The sequence below is a fragment of the Melanerpes formicivorus genome, unplaced genomic scaffold, assembly GCF_026170545.1.
Source record: "Melanerpes formicivorus ecotype bairdi unplaced genomic scaffold, bMelFor1.0.p_v2 SCAF_15, whole genome shotgun sequence".
Taxonomy (NCBI): Eukaryota; Metazoa; Chordata; class Aves; order Piciformes; family Picidae; genus Melanerpes; species Melanerpes formicivorus.
In genome coordinates this window covers 11,371,607-11,391,175 of record NW_027142367.1, presented here as the reverse complement: position 1 = coordinate 11,391,175, position 19,569 = coordinate 11,371,607, and the positions used below count along the sequence as shown (strand labels likewise).

The following is a 19,569-nucleotide window of genomic DNA, read 5'->3' as shown; positions in this document are numbered from 1 at the left end:
ATGTGGAAATTGTTTCCCTGTTTTCACTGCTGGATGTAATGCTGTGATTTTGATTTTTCTCTTGCTCGTGACCTTAGTTTTCATTTCTTTTGTTGCCCTTCTTCATTCATGTAGGCCTGTTGTCACCTGAGAAACAAAAAAACAAACCAAAAACCAAAAAAGCAACCACCACATTGCTTCTGTTCAAGGATATAAGGCCTAGCTTATTCACTGTGCATCTTGACTGTATCAAGGCTTCAGAACCTTTCTGAATCCATGGGCAAAAAAAAATCTGAAACTCATTTGTGATCATTTTGGTAGAAGCCAAGTGATTTGTTTTAAACAAGCCAAGGTTTTCCATTGTCTCATCAAAGCTTAAATGTTTGAAGAAAGCACTTATACCATCCCATTCCATACTTTAAAGGATGCCTCAGCATTTTCAAGAGAAGTTCTGTACTTTTTGTCCATTGGCACTGTCTGTGTAAATTCATTTACTTGTCTGCTGGGCTGTTTTTTCACTCCCTCAAATCACCACCAGTTCCCAGTTAATGTAGACTTAATTGCCATTTTTTTTTGTAAGCACCTAGTGACTTGATATACTTCAAGCTTTTTCTTTACATTTTCTTCTCCTGGTGCTGTTTTCCTTAGTTCTTGTGTTGTTCTCATTCGTGCCCAAAGTATTGCAGACTAACATCAAATAAATTGACTAAGAACTTTTCATCTCTTGCTACTTCTCTGTTCCCACCACTCCTGATTGTGAGTTTTGAAATGACTGACTGGCTGTTCATAGGCAATCTTGAGGAAGTTGAGCATTGAACTTTTCCCAAAAAATAAGAAAATATTTTGTTTCACTTAGTGGTCAGAAGTGGAAATTATTATTTGTTTGAGACGGATAGTGAAGAGGAAGAAGAAGAGGAGAAAAAAGAAGAGGAAGAGCCTCGGAAAAAATCTGCATTTCAGGTACTTTTTGATGATTTGCTTTCTGTTGACATCTGAGACAAACAAAGCAGGTAGTCTTCTCCTAACACAGACACGTGTTAAAGCAACCAGTGCATTAATGTAGACCTGAAAAGTATCAGAAATGCAATTTCTTGCCAATTTCAAATGCACTGTTCCATTTTAAGCAAAGCCAAATTCCTACAGGAGCTTCGTTCACTCATGCTTGAGGAAAACAAAGATACAAACCCAGAAGTTAGGAATCTGAGCTTTACTTTTTCTGAATTGCGATAAAGACAAATGGAGAAGCTGACTTGCCTCTGGCTCTGCTTTCTAAATGCTTCAGTGGTTTTCTGGTTTGGAGTAGATCTTATCATTTCATGAAGAAATAAGTGGCTTCTCTTGGAAAAGAATACATACTCAATAAATAATATTAAGGAAGAGGATATTACAATGTTAAAAAGACAGCTCAGGCTTCCTAGCTGGGCACCTAGATAGGGACTGGTTGATGTTAGATAGCACCAGGTATTGAATCTGCTGGCTTCAATGAAGAACTGGGGTGAAGAAGTTAGTGAAATGCTTATATGTTGCTTTAATCTTCCTTAGATTAAGGTTTTGGTTGTGAAGGAAATATCATAGAATGTTTTCCAGTCTGTAACTTTAAAAGCTTAAGCAAAGGAGTAGATGTTTGCAGTTGAATACTCAGATCAAGGTGCAGGCTCACAGCACTGTAGAACTAGCTCATTACTGAAAGCCCAGCCCAAGCAAGAGCAAGAAACAGCCTCCGTGCTCTTCTCTGCCTTATGCCAACAGCTTTTAGAGCTTCCCAGATGACATTACTGAATTACAAGAAGAAATGTTTTATTCATTGCACTGATACCATGTGCCTGTAGTTTATATCTTTACATCACATTGCCAACCGATTACATCTGTTAGAGTGCCTGTGTGGTAATGACACGGAGAGATTGATTTCCTGACATTGAGAAAGGCAAAACTGAATCTAGATGAAAAATAATGTGCTAAGTAAGTTTTATCTTCTACTATCTAGACTGATTTTTTGCTGTATTTTGTGTTTTAACTCACATAGGACCCTAAAAATAACTCATGGATTTCTAGGTCATTTTTCTTTCTGGTTCCTTTCAACTTTCTGGAAGTTGAGATGTTGTATGGCTTTATGTAGGAGAGGAGTTGTATAGAACAGAAAACAGGTTTTTGTTTGTGAAAAGCTTGTTCAACCTTTAATCTTCAAGCCTTATTCACTTCCCATCCCCTTGCACATCTTCATAAAAATGCTGGCAATGTAAAGTTGTTTGTGCTAGAGCCTGCTAAAGAATTGGGTTTCATTGTTGATTTTTCTCTTAGTGTAAGTTGTGGGCAGTAGTCACTTCAAGGGTTTTATTGGAGATTTTTATTTGTTAGAGAACGCAGGCAGTTGAGAATCTGCTAACTGATATTTTATTGTGAACCTCACAAATGATCTTTGTTCGTATTGGAGTCTATGAATCTAAATTCATTCTTAATACAATCCAGATGAAATCATTCTGTAGGTACTTGTTGATAATATTTTCTTGTTTTCTACTAACTGCTCTTGCTTTGTCCTTCTTTATAGAGAGCTATTGGGAAATTTGCTTCAGCCATTTTAGCCTTGCCAAAGTCTGTCATTAAACTACCCAAAACTATTCTTCAGTATTTAATCAAAGCAGGAAAGGTACTTGATGTCTTGTGAGTGACCCATCCCATAGCTCCTGTCCTCATCTGCATTTTTCCTCTTGATTGGAGGATTAATGAAAAAAAATGACAGCCAAAGCATCATTCCTAGTAAATGAGTAGCAACACTCCAAGTAAAAATATTTGATACTTTTGGAGTGTCAAGCCACAGGAAAAGTGTTTTTAAGTGCTCCCCTGGAGAGAAAATGCAGACCCAAATTCTCATTTCCTTGCGATATTGCTGTACAAGATGGTCATGTCAAGTTGCATGTATCTTATAGGCACCATGGTAGCTGATCTCAGAAAGCTGGAAATGGTTTGTACAACACACATTCTGCTCCAAACCTCCTTGCAGTTCTCCGCTGTTCTGGCCTTCATCAATATAAAGATATTTGTTCACAGAGTATATCTGGTTGGAAGAGACCTCAAAGATCATCCAGTCCAACCCTTGACCCAGCACTGAAGGGTCAACACTAAACAATGTTCCTAGGCATCCACATGAACACCCCCAGGGATGGTGACTCCACCACAGTCCTGGGCAGACCGTTCCAATGAGAACCCTTTCAGTGAAGAGTTATTTTCTAATATCCAGCCTAACCCTCCCCTGGCACAGCTTGTAATCATTTCCTCTAGTCCTGTTGATTTCCTTCAAGAAGAAGAGGCTGAACCCATTCTTGCTCCAGCCTCCCTTCAGGTAGTTGTAGAGAGCAATGAGGTCTCACTTCAGTCTCCTTTTCCTCCCTCAGCTCCCTCAGATGCTCCTCATAGGCTGTGTGCTCCAGGCTCTTCACAAGCCTCATTGCCCTTCTCTGGACCTCTTCTCCAGCACCTCAATATCCTTCCTATAGTGAGACTTCCAGAATTGAACACAACATTTGAGGTGTGGCCTCTTCTGTCTTGGCCTCCTTGAATACATTTAGCATTTCCTACTGTTGTATCATTTTATACTCCATATATGACATGATATGTGTAAGGAGTGAGTATTAGATTGAGCATACCATACCAGCTGCAGTACCTAAAAGATGCAACATTTAAAGTTTGTCCATGGGTAAATACTTAAAGTAATAACTATCATGTGTATGTACCCAGTCTGCTCTTATGAAACCCACTACATAAATTTATTAATGAAATTCCCTCTCTTCATTCTAATCTTCTACCTTCTTCCAAGTCTACCCTTTAGCTCTAATTTTTTCACTCACACCCTGACTGTGGCTAGCATACAGTTTCTCAGCTAACTGTTCAATAACAGATATTGAACAGTTCTGATTTAGGCTGGATATAAGGAAGAAATTTTTTATGCCAGGGGTGGTGAAACACTGGTTCATGTTTCCCAGAGCAGATGCCCTGCAGCCATTCAAGGTCATGCTGGATGGGGCTCTGAGCAACCCCATCTAGTTGCAGATGTCCCTCCTGAGTGCAAAGGAGATGGACTAGATGTCCTTTAAAGATCTCTTCCACCAAAACCAACCTATGATTCACTAAGTAATACAATATTAGTTCAGTATCACTTCAACATTCCCTCATATCACCTTCATTAGAAGACACCGATTGCAGAGCAAAGAGGAACCAGTACCTCTGGTCAGACACATTTTCTCATCTAGTGCTTGTTTTGAACAAGTCACATATGAAAATAAATGTACAGGCCTTGAGAGATTTGCAAGAGGACAGATATCAAAGCCCCCAAAATAATTTCCTCTCCTTTCTTGGTATGAACAAAGCAATTTTTTTTTGCCCTTTAAATTAATTTAAAGTCAGTTTGACAGCTGTAAAAAAAAATGGAGTTAATGTTCCAAAGCAATTTGTGCATATGCATTTTAAAAATAGAAATAAACCAAGCAGAAGTGTGACCATTCCCTCCTATGAGGAGCAATTCCAGCTTCACTGAGATCCATGTGTGTTCCTGTCGTTGCTTGCATGTTTGCCTTGTGATTAAGAGGAGCTGGTTTGTTACTGTGCTTTATCTTCACTCTCCTGCCTGCAGCCGTGGCCTTCCTTCCCTGTCTCTGTTCCCAGCTATCATTGTGTAGAAATAGAAAACAATGCAGTGCAAATTAAAGATGGTCCCCCTAAGAGGAACAAAATTCACCTTCTATCCTGAAGAGCTGTGGAGAAGATAGAATCACATTTTATATGGTATAGTGTGTGTGTGGTGGGGGGAAGAGTGTTACTTCTTGTTTTGGTAATCTTTCTTCACAGCCTGAGGGGTTTTTTGTAGTTTTTTCTTGTCTTTTTCTTTTCACTGCTCTAAAATTTGTAAATATTTTGAGCCAATTTCCGTGCTTCAGGTAGTCATACAGGTCAACAGACTGTTGATCTGAGTGAGTGCTGTGAGCAGGATTTATGGCCCCATAAAATCCCCTTGATACGTCGGTAAGTATTACCGTCTTCATTTCCCAACTGGAAAAACAGTAGCAGAAGGATTCCTAAGGGACTTATCAGAAACAACAAAAGGAGACATTGTCGAAATCAGGATGAAATTTGATAAATTCCTGTCAACTGGGATACTCAGAGGGGGACAAAAATAGTCCCTGAAGTATGAAAAATGTACAAGCAGAAATACTTGTACTGAGACATCACCACATCTTTGGATGCTTTACTTAGTTGATGCCAGCACTTTCTCTTGAAGTTTCCATCACTCTGCATTTTGCCTGTAAAATGATAAAGTAGAAACATTGGATTAAATGGAGAGATTCAGGTGAAGTAGCCTGTATGCACAAGAGGGTGTTAGTTCCCCAAGTTCAGAGCATGAATTTTTGCGGGTTCCAATGCAACTTGGTTCACCCACAAGTGTTTTCACATTTGGTATTTGGTTTTATGCTTGCAAAAATACCACATGAAAACTCAGCAGATCTGCAAGAGAGGTGTTTGATTTGGGATTCAAAAATATTTCCTTACCCCTGCAGATCTGAATGTGTTCACTCCAACTGTATAGTCCTGCTTGTGGCTTATTCTGTGGCTTGCTCTCAAAGCATGATGAACCTTGAAATAAATGGGTTTGTTCCTTCCAGTTTGTTTATCAGGCCTGGATTACTGACCCTAAAACAGCTCTCCGGCAGAGGCGCAAAGAGAAGAAGAGCTTTGGCAAAGAGGAGAAGCGAAGGCGAAAAGGATCTGGGGATGGTAGGTAGACATTTGTGTTTGAAGAAAGATAATGGCTAGAGCTGTGGTAGTGAAAGGCAGCTGAGCTTTAGAAGACAAGTTCTGGCTAGGAACTGGAAAAATGGCTTGCTGTCTCTTTATGCCCTGTATGTTTACAAAGGCCTGTAGTGATAGGACAAGGGGAAATGGCTTCAAACTAGAGAAGAGCAGATTTAGATTGGATGTTAGGAGCAAGGTCTTTACCAGGAGGGTACTGGAACGCAGGAACCAGTTGCCCAGGGAGGTGGTTGGGGCCACATCCCTGGAGATATTCAAAGTGAGGATTGACAGGGCTCTGGGCAGCCTGATCTAGTTGAGGATGTCCCTGCTGACTGTAGAGGGGTTTGGACTAAATGATCTTTGGAGGTCCCTTCCAGCCCAGACCATTCTATGATTCTACACAAACATGGAGAGGATGCAATATGTATGTTTTCCATGGAGCTGCAAGACACTTGCCCAGAACTTCTGCCAAACAGGAAGACTCAACACATTGTAGAAAACATCAAACATGTGAAAACAATTTGTGCAAGTCAAGTAGTTGCAAGAGAAAGACATAACACTGTAAAGGCATAACTTTGTAAAGTTATTCCTGGTAGTTAACAGCATTTCTCCAGGATATGGGAGTGTGCCAGAAACTGGACTAGGATCAGGCAGGGACATTACCCTTCCACTCCCCCACCCCCTAAAAAAGTTTATCTTTCTCCCAGGTTTGGCTAAAGTTGCTCAAAGTCTCTCATTTTGATGATCCATCTGTATTCCCAGGGAAAGCTGTGCCCAGGACAGTCTTGTGTTTTATATTGAGGAGATATTTCATAAGGAGGTTCCTGAAGAGCTGTAGTTCAACTGAAGCTGTCAGGATAATTCCATTAAACAGCCACATATTATTTCTTTTTGCCACATTTCTTATATTGTTCCCTAAAGAAGCTTGAGTAGATACATGGGAATGAATATCAAGAAATGTTTTTCACTTTCCATGCTGTACTCAATGAGTAATCCAAAGTTAAGTTCACAGTGAATTCAGCAGGTAGCAAAAGGAAAACAAGCCAATGTTAATAGGGTCTCACTGGCACTGTAGATGCCGTTTTTAAACAAGAAAACAGAAATACAGGAGCTGTTCTGGTGAGTATAGATGAGGAAGGGCCCATTCAGGCTGAATCAGCTGGACTTTTCCTCCCTTTGCCATATTCACCTGCCAAAAAGAGGGAGATTCATCATTTGACTGCTGTCACTGAAGTTGTAGCTGCTGTTGTTGGATATGAGATGGAAGGATAGTCATTAGTCCTGCCTGAGACTCTATGTCACTCTTCTGCCACAGGCCTCAATAAAAGCACGTGGTGGTTTCAAACCACCTCTACCACTTCATTTCAACCTGAAGGTCCCATTGAATTCATTTGGGTTTGCTAGGTCAGAGACAGCAGAAGATCAGAGCACAGCAAAAGCTGATGTTGCTCAGCTCTATGTAGTAAGAAAATGCCACCACAAACTACAAGAGAGGTGTGGTCATCCATGAAGACCTTCACTGACAGGGGTGTCCCCTCACCTGACTCCATTAGAAGTGGAGATGTGCTTTCTGATGTTGGGTGAAGAACCATTCTCTACTGTTTAGTAACAGCATTTTCTAGCTCAAATGTCACACCCATAATTCTACAGGTATAACCCTTATTATCACTCATTGTTTTCAACAGGTGGTACTGATGCAGACTGTGAAGACAGTGAAGAGGAACCAGTCAAGAAGAAATCTGATGGACCAGGTATGAAGGCAGAAGGAGGGTAATGCAGTTGTGGCTAGTGTCATCTCATAGAGACAGCCTTGCAATGATCCCAGACTTGCATAAAAGCCACAAAATCATCTCTCAACCTGTGCAGTGAGAACTTCCTAACTACCTTCAGGTTTGCAAGTCCTGAGCATAGGAACTTCTGGTCCTGGGCTGTCAGCTGATAACTTCATTCTCTGCACAAATTAGTAAACACATCTGCAAGCTCAGACTTGATCACTTTATATTTTACTGACAGAATTTACACCTTAGCTTACAATTCATCCCAGGTTGCATACAGCCCTGTGTTAAAATGAATGTCTGAAATCTCATTATTAGCACAAAAACCTTGTGTTCTTTCAGTGTATTTTAGCAAGCTTAAGACAATACTTTTGTCTGGTGCTCACACATTCAGCAAGGTGCCATAGCCTCCTCTATAAAATAAGACTTTCCTAATCTTAAATGTTCTCATTGATGTAATAGATCATAAGTCAAAGCTGGGCTCTGTTTCTAGCTTCGCTAAAATAAGGAAACAGAATATTCCTCCTAACTAAGTCTTCATTATGGCTTATCTTGAGTGAGACTTAGATCTGTTTGGGTTGGAACAGACCTTTAAAGGTCTGGTCCCACCTTCCCTTAGTAAACAGGGACATCTTCAAGTAGAGTTAGATTACTCAGAGCTCTGTCCAACCTGACCTGGAATGTTTCCAGGGTTGAGGCATCTACCACCTCTCTGGGAAACCTTGGGCAGTTTCACTATTTTCATTGTAAAAAATGTCTTTTGTCTCTCCAGTCTAAGTATTCCCTGCTTTAGTTTAAACCATCGCCCCTTGTCCTGTCACAACAGGCCCTGCTAAAAAGCCTGTCCCCAGATTTCTTGCAAGCCTCCTTTAAGTACTGAAAGGCCACAAGAAGGTCTGCCTGGAGCCTTCTCTTCTCTGGGCTGAACAAGCCAAACTCTTTCAGTCTGTCCTCACACCAGAGGTGCTTGAGCCCTGGGACCATTGTGGTGGCCTCCTCTGGGACCACTCCAACAGGTCCATGACTCTCCTGAGCTGGACCCAGCACTGCAGGTGGGGTCTCAGCAGAGCAGAGCAGAGCAGAAGAGCAGAATCCACTCCCTCTGCCTGCTGTCCACACTGCTTTGGGTGCAGCTCAGGACATGATTGGATTCTGGTCTGGGAGCCTTCACTTTCAATATATTCAATGTCTTCTCCATCTAAAACTGGTTCCCGCAGTTCCAGTTGGAATTATATCCCTGAGTGTGCCACAGGGTAGAAGATGTTTACAGGTTGCCCAAGAAGGTAGTTAGGGCCCCACCCCTGGAGACATTCAGGGTGAGGCTCCATAGGGCTCTGGGCAGCCTAACCTAGTTGAGGATGCCCCTCCTTACTGCAGAGGGATTTGGACTAAATGACCTTTGGAGGTCCCTTCCAATCTGGACCATTTTATGATTCTGTTACAATGATGTAACATTCCTCACAAGATCAGTGGTCTCAAATAAACAAGTTGTGTTGCTATGGAGGGGTTTTGGTGGGGGTTTGGGGTCCTGATTTATTTGTAACTTCCTGGTGATGCAGTTCCTTGTATTAACACACTGAAGCAAATCACTCAACATCTCCAGGGGAGTACTGTTGGTGCTACACAGGAGTTAGGGAAAGAGAAAGTAGTTAATTTATATTGGAAACAGTCAATTTAAAGTGCTTTGTTGAAATACTTTGAACATTCCTAGGTAATATTTTTTAAAGAAGAGTGTGAGAAAAACTAAATGGCAATTGTTAATGAGGCATTAGAATCTATTACCCTTAGCTGAAATCCTGTCTCACGCTGAGAAGGCTTCTCTGCATTTGAGCCTTGAAGTTAGAGTAAGACTCTGCAGAAAATAAATATTTGTTTCCCTTTTGGAAGATGTTTAGATGCAATTGACCCCCAAAGGATTCTTTTGAAGAAGTTTGGAAGAGCAGGAAAGCTACCTACAACAGCATTAAAAATGTATAGTTCAATCACCCCCATCCCAGGGAGAAAAATGACCTTCCAGGTTAGCCTGGAAGAGCTTGGCAAAGTGCCTGCGGTGAGACTATACCATGCCAGCAGTGGTCATTAATAGAGATAATTTTAACCTGAGAGCTGCCAGTAGAAAGGAAGAATGTGGGTTAAAAAAGAACATTTGCATGTTGTATATTTTTGTGCATGAGTGCCAGTTTTCTTTTAACCTGTTTGTAATAGCATCTGGGATTCAAAGGAAAGGAATGCTCCTTTAAAGTAGAGACAGCCTTACAGTTAGTTTCCAGGGGCAAGGTTTCACTCATTTCAAGACCTTCATGTGCAAATATGTGTGACTAAAATTCAAGTACAGAAGCACAGAATATTTTATGTTGGACATGACCTTTTAATATCATCTAGTCCAGCCCTCCTTCAGTCAGCAGGGACCTCTTCAACTACATCAGCTTGCTCAGAGACGTGTCTACACCGACCTGGAATGTTTCCAGGGATGGGACATCTACTACCTTTCTGGGTTAGATAAATGATAAAATATCTCCACTTTTAAATTACATTTTAAAGCCTGAAAAGGGGGCAAAATATGGTTATAATATGACCAAGTGAAGTGGGATAAATGCTCCTACACTCAGAGATACCAGGCCAGTTCCATACCATTGCTCAGACATGTGATGCCTACTACCAATTCAACATGCACTTTACAGGAATCTTCCACTAATGGCTTTTTTTCCTCAGCTTGTCACCACATGTAAGTGCATACAACCCTGCCTGCACACCCAGAGGCATGTGTGTGCTCCTCCATAGGAACTCTGTTGCTTTATTACAGCTTCACCTTTGCAGGCTTTATGATCTTAAAGGTCTTTTCCAACCAAAACAATTCTATGATTCTAGAAGGAGCAAACGTGTGCTCCACCAAGTTTTGCATGCCATCTTGTGGTACAGCTAAGAAGTGAGGTTAAGGAGAGCATCATGCTTTAACTCATGGAGTGGCTTCTTAGTATCTACTTCAAACCATATGTGCGTGCATGGTAGATATAGACAGAGAGAAACATGCACAAATAAATAGAGAGGTAAGGAGTTCAGCTCTGCACACTGACTGAGAAGAGATGGAGATCATAGTGTCATAGTATCATAGTTTAAGACCAGGCTGGATGAGGCTCTGGCCAGCCTGATCTAGTGTGGGGTGTCCCTGCCCATGGCAGGGGGGTTGGAACTAGATGATCCTTGTGGTCCCTTCCAACCCTGAATGATACTATGATACTATGATAAAGAGAGAGGTAAGGAGTTCAGCTCTGCACACTGACTGAGAAGAGATGGAGATCACAGGAGCGCAAGGTGTAGAATAGCTCTCAGGAGATACCCAGGTCTGTGGGTTTCATTCTGCAGACCTGTGCACAGAGTCTCTCTAGAATCAAGGACTGTTTGTATGACTGGTGATTGCAGGGTGAGGGAGTTAAGGGTTGGAAAAGGGATTCCAGATGATAAGCCTAGACATACAGGCAGGAAAATGGCCCAGACAGCCAAAAGGGCCTCCAGCCATCTTCAGAGATTTCTTACCATGACAGGGTCTTGCAGCCTGGATTATTGTAAAAAGAGAGAGTCTGACTCTGAGCAGATACAGAATGAAAGATGATTGTGCTCATTAACTCTGTTGCTTTTGCTGTCCCTCAGATAACATCATCAAGAGGATATTTAATATCTTGAAGTTCACTTGGGTCCTTTTCCTGGCAACACTGGACAGTTTCACAGCCTGGCTTAATTCCATCTCCAGAGAGCACATCGATATCTCCACTGTGCTACGAATCGAGCGCTGTATGCTGACCAGGGAGATTAAGAAGGTAACACCTCTGGTCTTTCTCATTCTGCTAATGCCATTTCCAGCTCAGTGAAAAATGAAAAGTTGTCTTTTCAGGTCACTGTGTTAAGGAGAAAACTTATGAAAGTCTCACTTACATGTGCATCTTAAAAATATGTCTGGCCTCTTTTGTGGCTTTCTGCTTCATATTTTTGAAATAGAAACCGTTTTTTTATAAATGTATAGAATCATAGAATTGTCAGGGCTGGAAGGCACCTCAAGGATCATCTGGTTCCAACCTCCCTGCCATGGGCAGGGACAGCTCACACTAGTTCAGATTGCTCAGAGCCCCATCCAGCCTGGCCTTGAAAACCTCTAGGGATGAGGCTTCTACCACTGCCCTGGGCAACCTGTTCCAGTGTCTCACCACCCTCGTGGGGAGCAACTTCTTCCTAACATCCATCCGAATGTACCCACTTCTAGTTTTGCTCCAATCCCCCTAGTCCAATCACTATCTGACTATCCTAAAAAGTCCCTCACCAGCTTTCTGGTAGGCCCCCTTCAAATATTGGAAGGCCACAATTAGGTGTCCTCAGAGCCTTCTCTTCTCCCAACTGAACAACCCCAACACTCTGTGCCTGTCTCTGTAGGAGAGGAGCTCCAGCCCTCTGATCATCCTTGTGGGCCCTAGTTTGGACACATTTCAGCACCTCCAGCTCTCTCTTGTAATAGGGACCCCAGAACTGGATGTTCATTTATTTAAAATAAATTAATTAATAAAATAATTTATTTACTTGAGAGTGTTTCATTTGGAGAAGAGAAAGCTGAGGGGTGACCTTATTGCTCTCTACAGCCACCTTGAAGGAAGTTGTAGTGAAATGGGTGTTGGTCTCTTTTCTTAAGTGAACCTGGACCTGAGCAAAGCCTTTGACACTGTCCCACACCACATCCTGGTCTCCAAACTGGTGACACGTGGGTTTGATTGGTGGACCACTAGATGGATAAGGAACTGGCTTGATGGTCGCACCCAAAGAGTGGCTGTCAATGGCTCCATGTCCCAGTGGAGGCCAGTGACAAGTGGAGTCCCTCAGGGATCAGTCCTGGGACCTGTCTTATTCAACATCTTTGTGGGTGCCATGGACAGTGGCATTGAGTGCACCCTCAGCAAGTTTGCTGATGACACCAAGCTGTGTGGTGCAGCAGACACGCTGGAGGGAAGGGAGGCCATCCAGAGGGACCTTGACAGGCTGGAGAGGTGGGCACAGGCCAACCTCATGAAGTTCAATAAGAGCAAGTGCAGGGTCCTGCATCTGGGTCGAGGCAATCCCAGGCACAAATACAGGCTGGGCAGTGACTGGCTGGAGGGTAGCCCTGAGGAGAGAGACTTGGGGGTGCTGGTGGACAAAAAGCTCAACATGAGCTCTCAGTGTGCACTTGCAGCCCGCAAAGCCAATCAGATCCTGGGCTGCATCAGGAGAAGTGTGGCCAGCAGGTCGAGGGAGGTGATCCTCCCCCTCTACTCAGCCCTGGTGAGACCCCACCTGGAGTACTGTGTCCAGTTCTGGAGCCCCTATTACAAGAGGGATGTGGAGGTGCTGGAACGTGTCCAGAGAAGGGCCACGAGGATGATCAGAGGGCTGGAGCACCTCTCCTATGAGGACAGACTGAAGGAGTTGGGGCTGTTCAGTCTGCAGAAGAGAAGGCTCTGAGGAGACCTAATTGTCGCCTTCCAGTATCTGAAGGGGGCCTACAGGAAGGCTGGGGAAGGACTTGTCAGGATCTCAGGTAGTGATAGGACTAGGGGGAATGGAATGAAGCTGGAGGTGGGGAGATTCAGGCTGGATGTGAGGAGGAGGTTCTTCACCATGAGAGTGGTGAAACCCTGGAATGGGTTGTCCAGGGAGGTGGTCGAGGCCCCGTCCCTGGGGGTGTTTAAGAGCAGGCTGGATGAGGCTCTGGCCAGCCTGATCTAGTGTGGGGTGTCCCTGCCCATGGCAGGGGGGGTGGAACTAGCTGATCCTTGTGGTCCCTTCCAACCCTGAATGAAACTATGAAACTATGAGACCAACAATAGAACAAAAGGAAATGGCCTAAAGTTGCACCAGGGGAGGTTTTGGTTGGATATTAGGAAAAATTTCTTTGCTGAAAGATTGGTGAGGCTTTGGAACAAGCTGCCTATAGAAGTGGTGGACATGGTACTTTGGGACAGGGGTTAATGGTCATTAGTAGTGTTCGGTTGAAGGTTTTACTTGACGATCTTAAAGGTCTTTTCCAACCTTAATGATTCTGTGGTTATCTATGCACACACACAAAAAAACATTTTAAAAAATCATCCTTTGATAAAACTATTTGGCTGAAACACTCTTGTAATAAAATGTGATTTGGAGGAGTGAGGATAGATTCAAGTGGAGAGGAGAAGGCATGGCGTTGAAAGCAGCTCCAAAACCACCTCAATCTGCATATTTCAGTCTCTTTGTAGACCTGCTGGAAACGACTGGAAACCTACAGGCATAACTTTCTTCACTTCTCAAGGAGATGTATGGTCCTCCACAAACTAGTTGCATTTTCATAAAACCCATTATTATCAAAGATTTGTGTTGATAGTGTAGCTGGAAATGTGTCTGGATCTTCAAAATTCACATAGGTGATACCCTGAAGTTGGATAAAACTCATAATTCAAACCCAGGTTTTTTCTAGGTATGTCACAAACTACCCAACTATTCTGGAAACATGGCATAGAAGCCACATTTTTAGTTCTTTCCAGTTTTACTTACAAGCTTCAGACCGTGATCCATTAGACTTGATGATCTTGGAGGTCTCTTCCAACCTGGTTGATTCTCTGTATGTCTGTATGTCTGTGTGTCTCACAGATGAATATGTCAAAAAGGTCAACACCACATTATAGAATCATAGAATGGCTTAGGTTGGAAGGGGCCTACTCCAGCCTCCCCACCATGGGCATTAGTGCTCCTTGATAAAGCCTCAAACTGCCCAGCAACTGTTGATGTCCGCTAGCACCATAAACCAATGGGCTGGTTGCTCAGATGGAAACCTGCAGCTTAGTTACAGAATCATAGAAAGGTTTAGGTTGGACAGGACCTTTAAATGTCACCTAGTCCAACCCCTACAGTCAGCAGGGATATCTTCATCCAGATCAAGTCACTCAGAGACCTGTCTGGGGATGGAACATCTACCACCAAGTCAGAATGCAGCTTCTACTATTAAAAGGAACTACTATTGGGAGATTATATACTAGGAAGCTGTTTGCACAGTCCTTAACTGGTTCCTTGCCAAATGGCAGAGGAAACCAGTCCCTCAAAGAATATACCAGCCCCCTGCCATGTACCTCTAACTCTAATCTCTTCCACAGGGCAATGTTCCAACAAGGGAGAGCATCCATATGTACTACCAGAACCACATGATGAAACTTTCAAAGGAGTCAGGACTGGACTCCATTGATAAAAATCCTAGTCAAGCTTCTGGTTTGCAAGCATCTGAAAGGATGGATAGTTTAGATTCAGCAGCTTCTCGTGACAGTATCTCCAGGTATGGATTTAACTTTGCTTTGTGAAAGATGGATCAAGCATTAGGCATAATTTTACATAATGTCTAAGTACTGATGAACTTTCTAATCAATACTGAATCCTCTTTTTGATTAATCCATTCCATTTTTACAGTGAAAACTCTGATCTAGATTATGATTCCTTTATAGTGGTGGACTCAGTTGTTGGCTTAACTCCTTTTCCTCTGTATGACTACCCCACTGCTTTCTGGTTTCCCTGGAATTAGGATTCATTGACAGGGATTCTGATAATGTAAAAAGTAATGGGAAGGGGATGCTTATGGGATACTGGTTTAGGAATTTAGGCATGGAGTTTGTGGAAGGGTGATTCATTACAAATATTTTGTCTTTGTTGAAGAAATTGTTGCCTGTTGCCCACCAATCACAAAAGATTTTGCATGAAGTGAGATTCTGGATTTGAGAGAACAAAATCCCCTTCTCATACAGGGCAAAGATCATCTGAGAAGCCTGATTTCATAACTGCTCTGATCACCAGCCAGCAGAGCTGCTCAGTTTGTGGCTCAACTACCCATATTGGTTCAGGAAAACCACCTTCCTCATTCTTTACTAGAGGCAGTGGATGCCACCAAGTCCCTTTCCAAAACACCCTCACACTCCTGCTGCTCCATGCACTCAGAAGCACACACATCCACTTCCTTCTCTTACAGAGGCAGCCTGTTCCCACCCTGTTCTTAGTGCTCTTGACTTTGTTTAGAGACTGTAGAACTTGTCCAACGTGAGAGAGAGAAGTGAGAGCTTTGGAAATCCAGCAGATTCATAATCCATTGTGTTCTGCTGTCTCCTGTTCTTCTCTGAAGTGTGGCAGTATCAGACGGTGTTTGATACTCCCAGCAAACTCAGTAGCTTCTGTGTACACTAGATTATGCTTAGATTTACTAATGACATATGGGCAGATGTTACCAGACTGAAAACAACGAGGACTTGTCTTCCTTTCTGCTGTTATTGAAAAGCAAATGTCAGAGCATGCCTGGGATTACTGTGCTTCAACAAACTATTCACAGATTGCTCCCCAGGGGTGAGCACTGGCCTTGGAGAGGTTCACTCCAGTAAAAACACCAAACCCCAGCAAACCTTTCCTGGTGGCCAGCTACCCAACTAAGCAACACCTTTATGTTTTGTCTCTAAGTTTTGCAGAAGTCAGATGACATGAGAAAAATGTAGAGCCAAAGACTATTACCAGCTCACTTGGATGTCTGCAGGGCAGGATTTAACTCCACAAAGTTCAGTCTCACCTAAAGAAGGATAATAATATCAGTCCTGCATTAAGTGGTTCATAGTCACATTGTTTACTGTCATTGTTGTACAAACATAGCAGTGTCAGGGCTTAGGGCTCAACTGGCCACTAGACAGTGACAGACACTATTAACCACACTCCCTTCTCACAGGGAAGAGAAAGAAGTAAGGGAGAGAGGGTTATTGATTGAAAAAGAAAACTAAACCAGCTGTAATTAAAGTAATAACAATAACATTAAACAGAGACAAATAGATACAAACCAATATGGAACTCAACTCCCTGATGGCAGTGATGTCACTGTCATCACTGATGCTATGGACTGGCACTGGGAAGTTCCATACTGGACTCAGAGGCAGATGGGAACCGGATTCAGAAGCTGGATTCTGGAAATACAAAAACACATGGAGGAGGATTGAAGGCAGAACAGACAGAGTCTTCCCCAGACACTGACCATAGAAGAAGAGGCTTGACCCTGGAGAACCCTCATCTTGAGTCTCAAGAGGATGTCCTTGGGATTGAACCCCTTGTTGGTCAGTTGAGGGTCACCTGTCCTCTCCACTCCTTCCTACAGGTATCACCTCTGACTGACTTCACCCCAGCATGGTACACAAGAGCTGGCAGTGCCCTTGGGGTGCACAGGAGCAAGTCTATGCCAGAGCCTTTCTGCAGTCCAGCCCTTGGCAGTAACTCTCCCCATCAGTGTCCTCACTGCTAGAAGCAGCCCCTGGTTGTGCAAACCTGCCCTGAACTTCAGAAAGTTTTTGTACTGAGCAGAGGCTGAGCTGAGAAGTCACAGCACTGACCAGAATTGATTCTGATCTAGCTCAAACCAGGACAATTAGCAAGAACTTTAACTAGAAGCAAAGGGAAGCCAACTGCAAAATTAATGATAAAAATGAAATCTTGCAATTTTCATGTGTGAATTCTGTCTCTTCCACGAGGTGGTATCCAGGGTTGGGCTCCACTTATGTCTTTTTCCTTTTTTTCCCTCAGAATGACCACCCATTTGTCACCCTGCTTTAAGCATAGTTAGGCAATTAAAAAATCTCTTCTCAAGCCCAGAGAATCCAGTGATTGTGTGAAGCTGCTTTGCAACAGAAGTTGTCAAATCTTTCCCATGTCTTACTGTCAACTCTGTTTCCTCAGAAGATGTCACAGGACCTATGAACAAAGGATTAGCAAAGGCAATATCATGACTGATTAATCTCAGATTCTCTTTCTGGCAATCAACAATCAAATATTCTTGCACTGGGAGTATTGTGCACATCTGCTATAGTACTAATAATGACCTGTAATTAGAGGAAGCAAAAATGAGTCTGTTGATTGGATGATAATGCCATCTGTGCCTTGGGGCACCCTTTCATGTCTCTTCCTGGGATGACCACAGTCTTTATCAGCCTTTTTAGAAGTCATTTGGAAACTCACTCTTTTTTTTAATTGCCCAAACAAGAAGAAAGGGACATTTTACATTTCAAAATAATGATGTTCAGTACAATCAACTAATTAAAGCTAAAGCATCCCTGTGATCATGGACCTGGGATGGCAAATGGAAGATTTCGGGGGAGGAGCAGAGGCTTTCTAACTAGTACTCATAGAATCATAAAATCACAGAATCATAGAATGGTTTGGGTTGGAAGGGAGCTCTAGAATTCCAACCCCCTCTGCAGTAAGCAGGGACTTCCACAACTAGATCAGGTTGCCCAGAGCCCTGTCGAACCTCATCTTGAAAGTCTCCAAGGATGGGGTCCCAACCACCTCCCTGGGCAACCTGCTCCAGTATTCCACTATCCTCATGGTAAAGAACTTTTTCCTAGCATCCACTCTAAATCTGGTCTTCTCTAGTTTGAAGCCATTGCCCCTCATCCTATCATTCCAGGTCTTTGTAAAAAGTCCCTCTCCATCCTTCTTGTGGGCCCCCTTCAGGTACTGGAAGGCTGCTATTAGGTCTCCCTGGAGCCTTTTCCAGGCTGAACAACCCCAGCTCCTCAGCCTGTCCTCACAGCAGAGGTGCTCCAGCCCCCTGATAATTTTTGTGGCCCTCTTCTGGACCCATCAGGTCCGTGTCCTTCCTGTATTGAGGGCTCCAGAACTGGATGCAGTATTCCAGATATCCTTTGATTGCCCTGCTCAAAATTCTGTAGTGGACATTAGGTCTATGGGTAATATTAGCAGACCTGGAAGTACGCAGGGCTGCAGAAACGTAGAGGCCATGCCATCATATTCCTTAGTATTCTGGACAGGAGTTACTGTAGGTATCTTCTGAGTGCTCTAAACACTGGATTTCCAGACAGAACAACCCTCCTGATCAGTTGCAGGAAGTGTGAAATTCTTGTGAAGTTCAGGGCTGACCCTTGTTAATGAATAGAATAATAGAATATTTGGGGTTGGGAAGGACAGTTAAAGGTCACATAGTTCAGTTCCCTTGCACTCAGCAGGGACATCAACTAGAGCAGGTTGCCCAGAGCCCTATCCAACCTGACCTGGGGTGTTTCCAGGGATGGGGCTTCTGCCACCTCTCTGGGCAGCCTGGGCCAGTGTCTCAGTACCTTCAGTATAAATAAAACATTCTTTCCACCTAGCCTAAACCTCCCTCTTTTAGTTGAAACTGCTTGTGACTTTCAGCAACAGGTTGGGAGCTTACTAAAACCAGTTGGTTGCCTTTTGGGGGCTTTGCTTATGATGATGAAATAGCGAGAAGATGCAAGTCCTAAGCCAGATTTCAGCATATCCAAGGTTTTATATACAGTTAAGCTTATATTGATTTCTATCAATCACAAATATCAATCACAAATCTGTTCCCAGCTCTACCTGGGTTGGGTTTCAACAGGAGCTGCATGTGGGAGCCTCTGATCCACCTGAAAGAGTAAACATACCAGTGTGGTCAGGGCGTTTATGGACAGCACTTTTCATGTGTGCTTCCCTCACCAGGTAGGAGAATAAGGCTTGAGGCAGGGAGTACTGGAGAAGTAACATTTGCCTTAGGAGAAAGGATGAAAGGAGTGTCCCAATCTGAGCTTTGAGCTGAGTCTGATTTAAGCACATGAGTGATTGGAAATGTTTGGAATCTGGGACTGGAGTAATTCATTAAAGTAATGGCAGTCAGTAACTAGCCCATGCACAGGAAAAAAGGAAAAAACCACCCAGAAAAATTTGTAAGGCACCCCTTAAACTAATAAACTCTCCAAGAAGGGTAAATTTGTTTAGTTAAAAGGAAGTCGTAAAGACATTTCCTTCTCACCAAGGATTAAAACACCACTGCTACATACACTCCCATTTGAAATGGACACCACATCAACTTCCTATAAAAAGAGCTTGAATTGGGGGCTTTTAATGAACTTTTAATTTAAAATGACAAGTCTTTGAATGCTTTAAAGAGCCTAATGCTTTTCAAGGTCTGCAAGGACAGGAATTTGTAAAGTGACTCAGGAAGATATGTGTGCATTGA

At 43.0% G+C, this 19,569-nt stretch overlaps 1 protein-coding gene across 3 annotated transcripts in view; it reads left to right on the top strand.

Annotated features, from left to right (window-relative positions):
• Positions 1-19,569, top strand: part of PIEZO2 (piezo type mechanosensitive ion channel component 2) — a 381,856-nt gene that overhangs the window by 327,403 nt on the left and 34,884 nt on the right. For 2 of the 3 annotated variants that reach the window (XM_068147620.1, XM_068147619.1), the window contains 5 exons: positions 836-939; positions 5,631-5,742; positions 7,446-7,511; positions 11,184-11,350; positions 14,678-14,853. In XM_068147620.1, the coding sequence (XP_068003721.1) occupies positions 836-939; positions 5,631-5,742; positions 7,446-7,511; positions 11,184-11,350; positions 14,678-14,853 (625 nt within the window). Of the gene's footprint in view, positions 1-835; positions 940-2,524; positions 2,624-5,630; positions 5,743-7,445; positions 7,512-11,183; positions 11,351-14,677; positions 14,854-19,569 lie in introns of all 3 variants that reach the window. The other variant, XM_068147621.1, reaches the window with a different exon arrangement.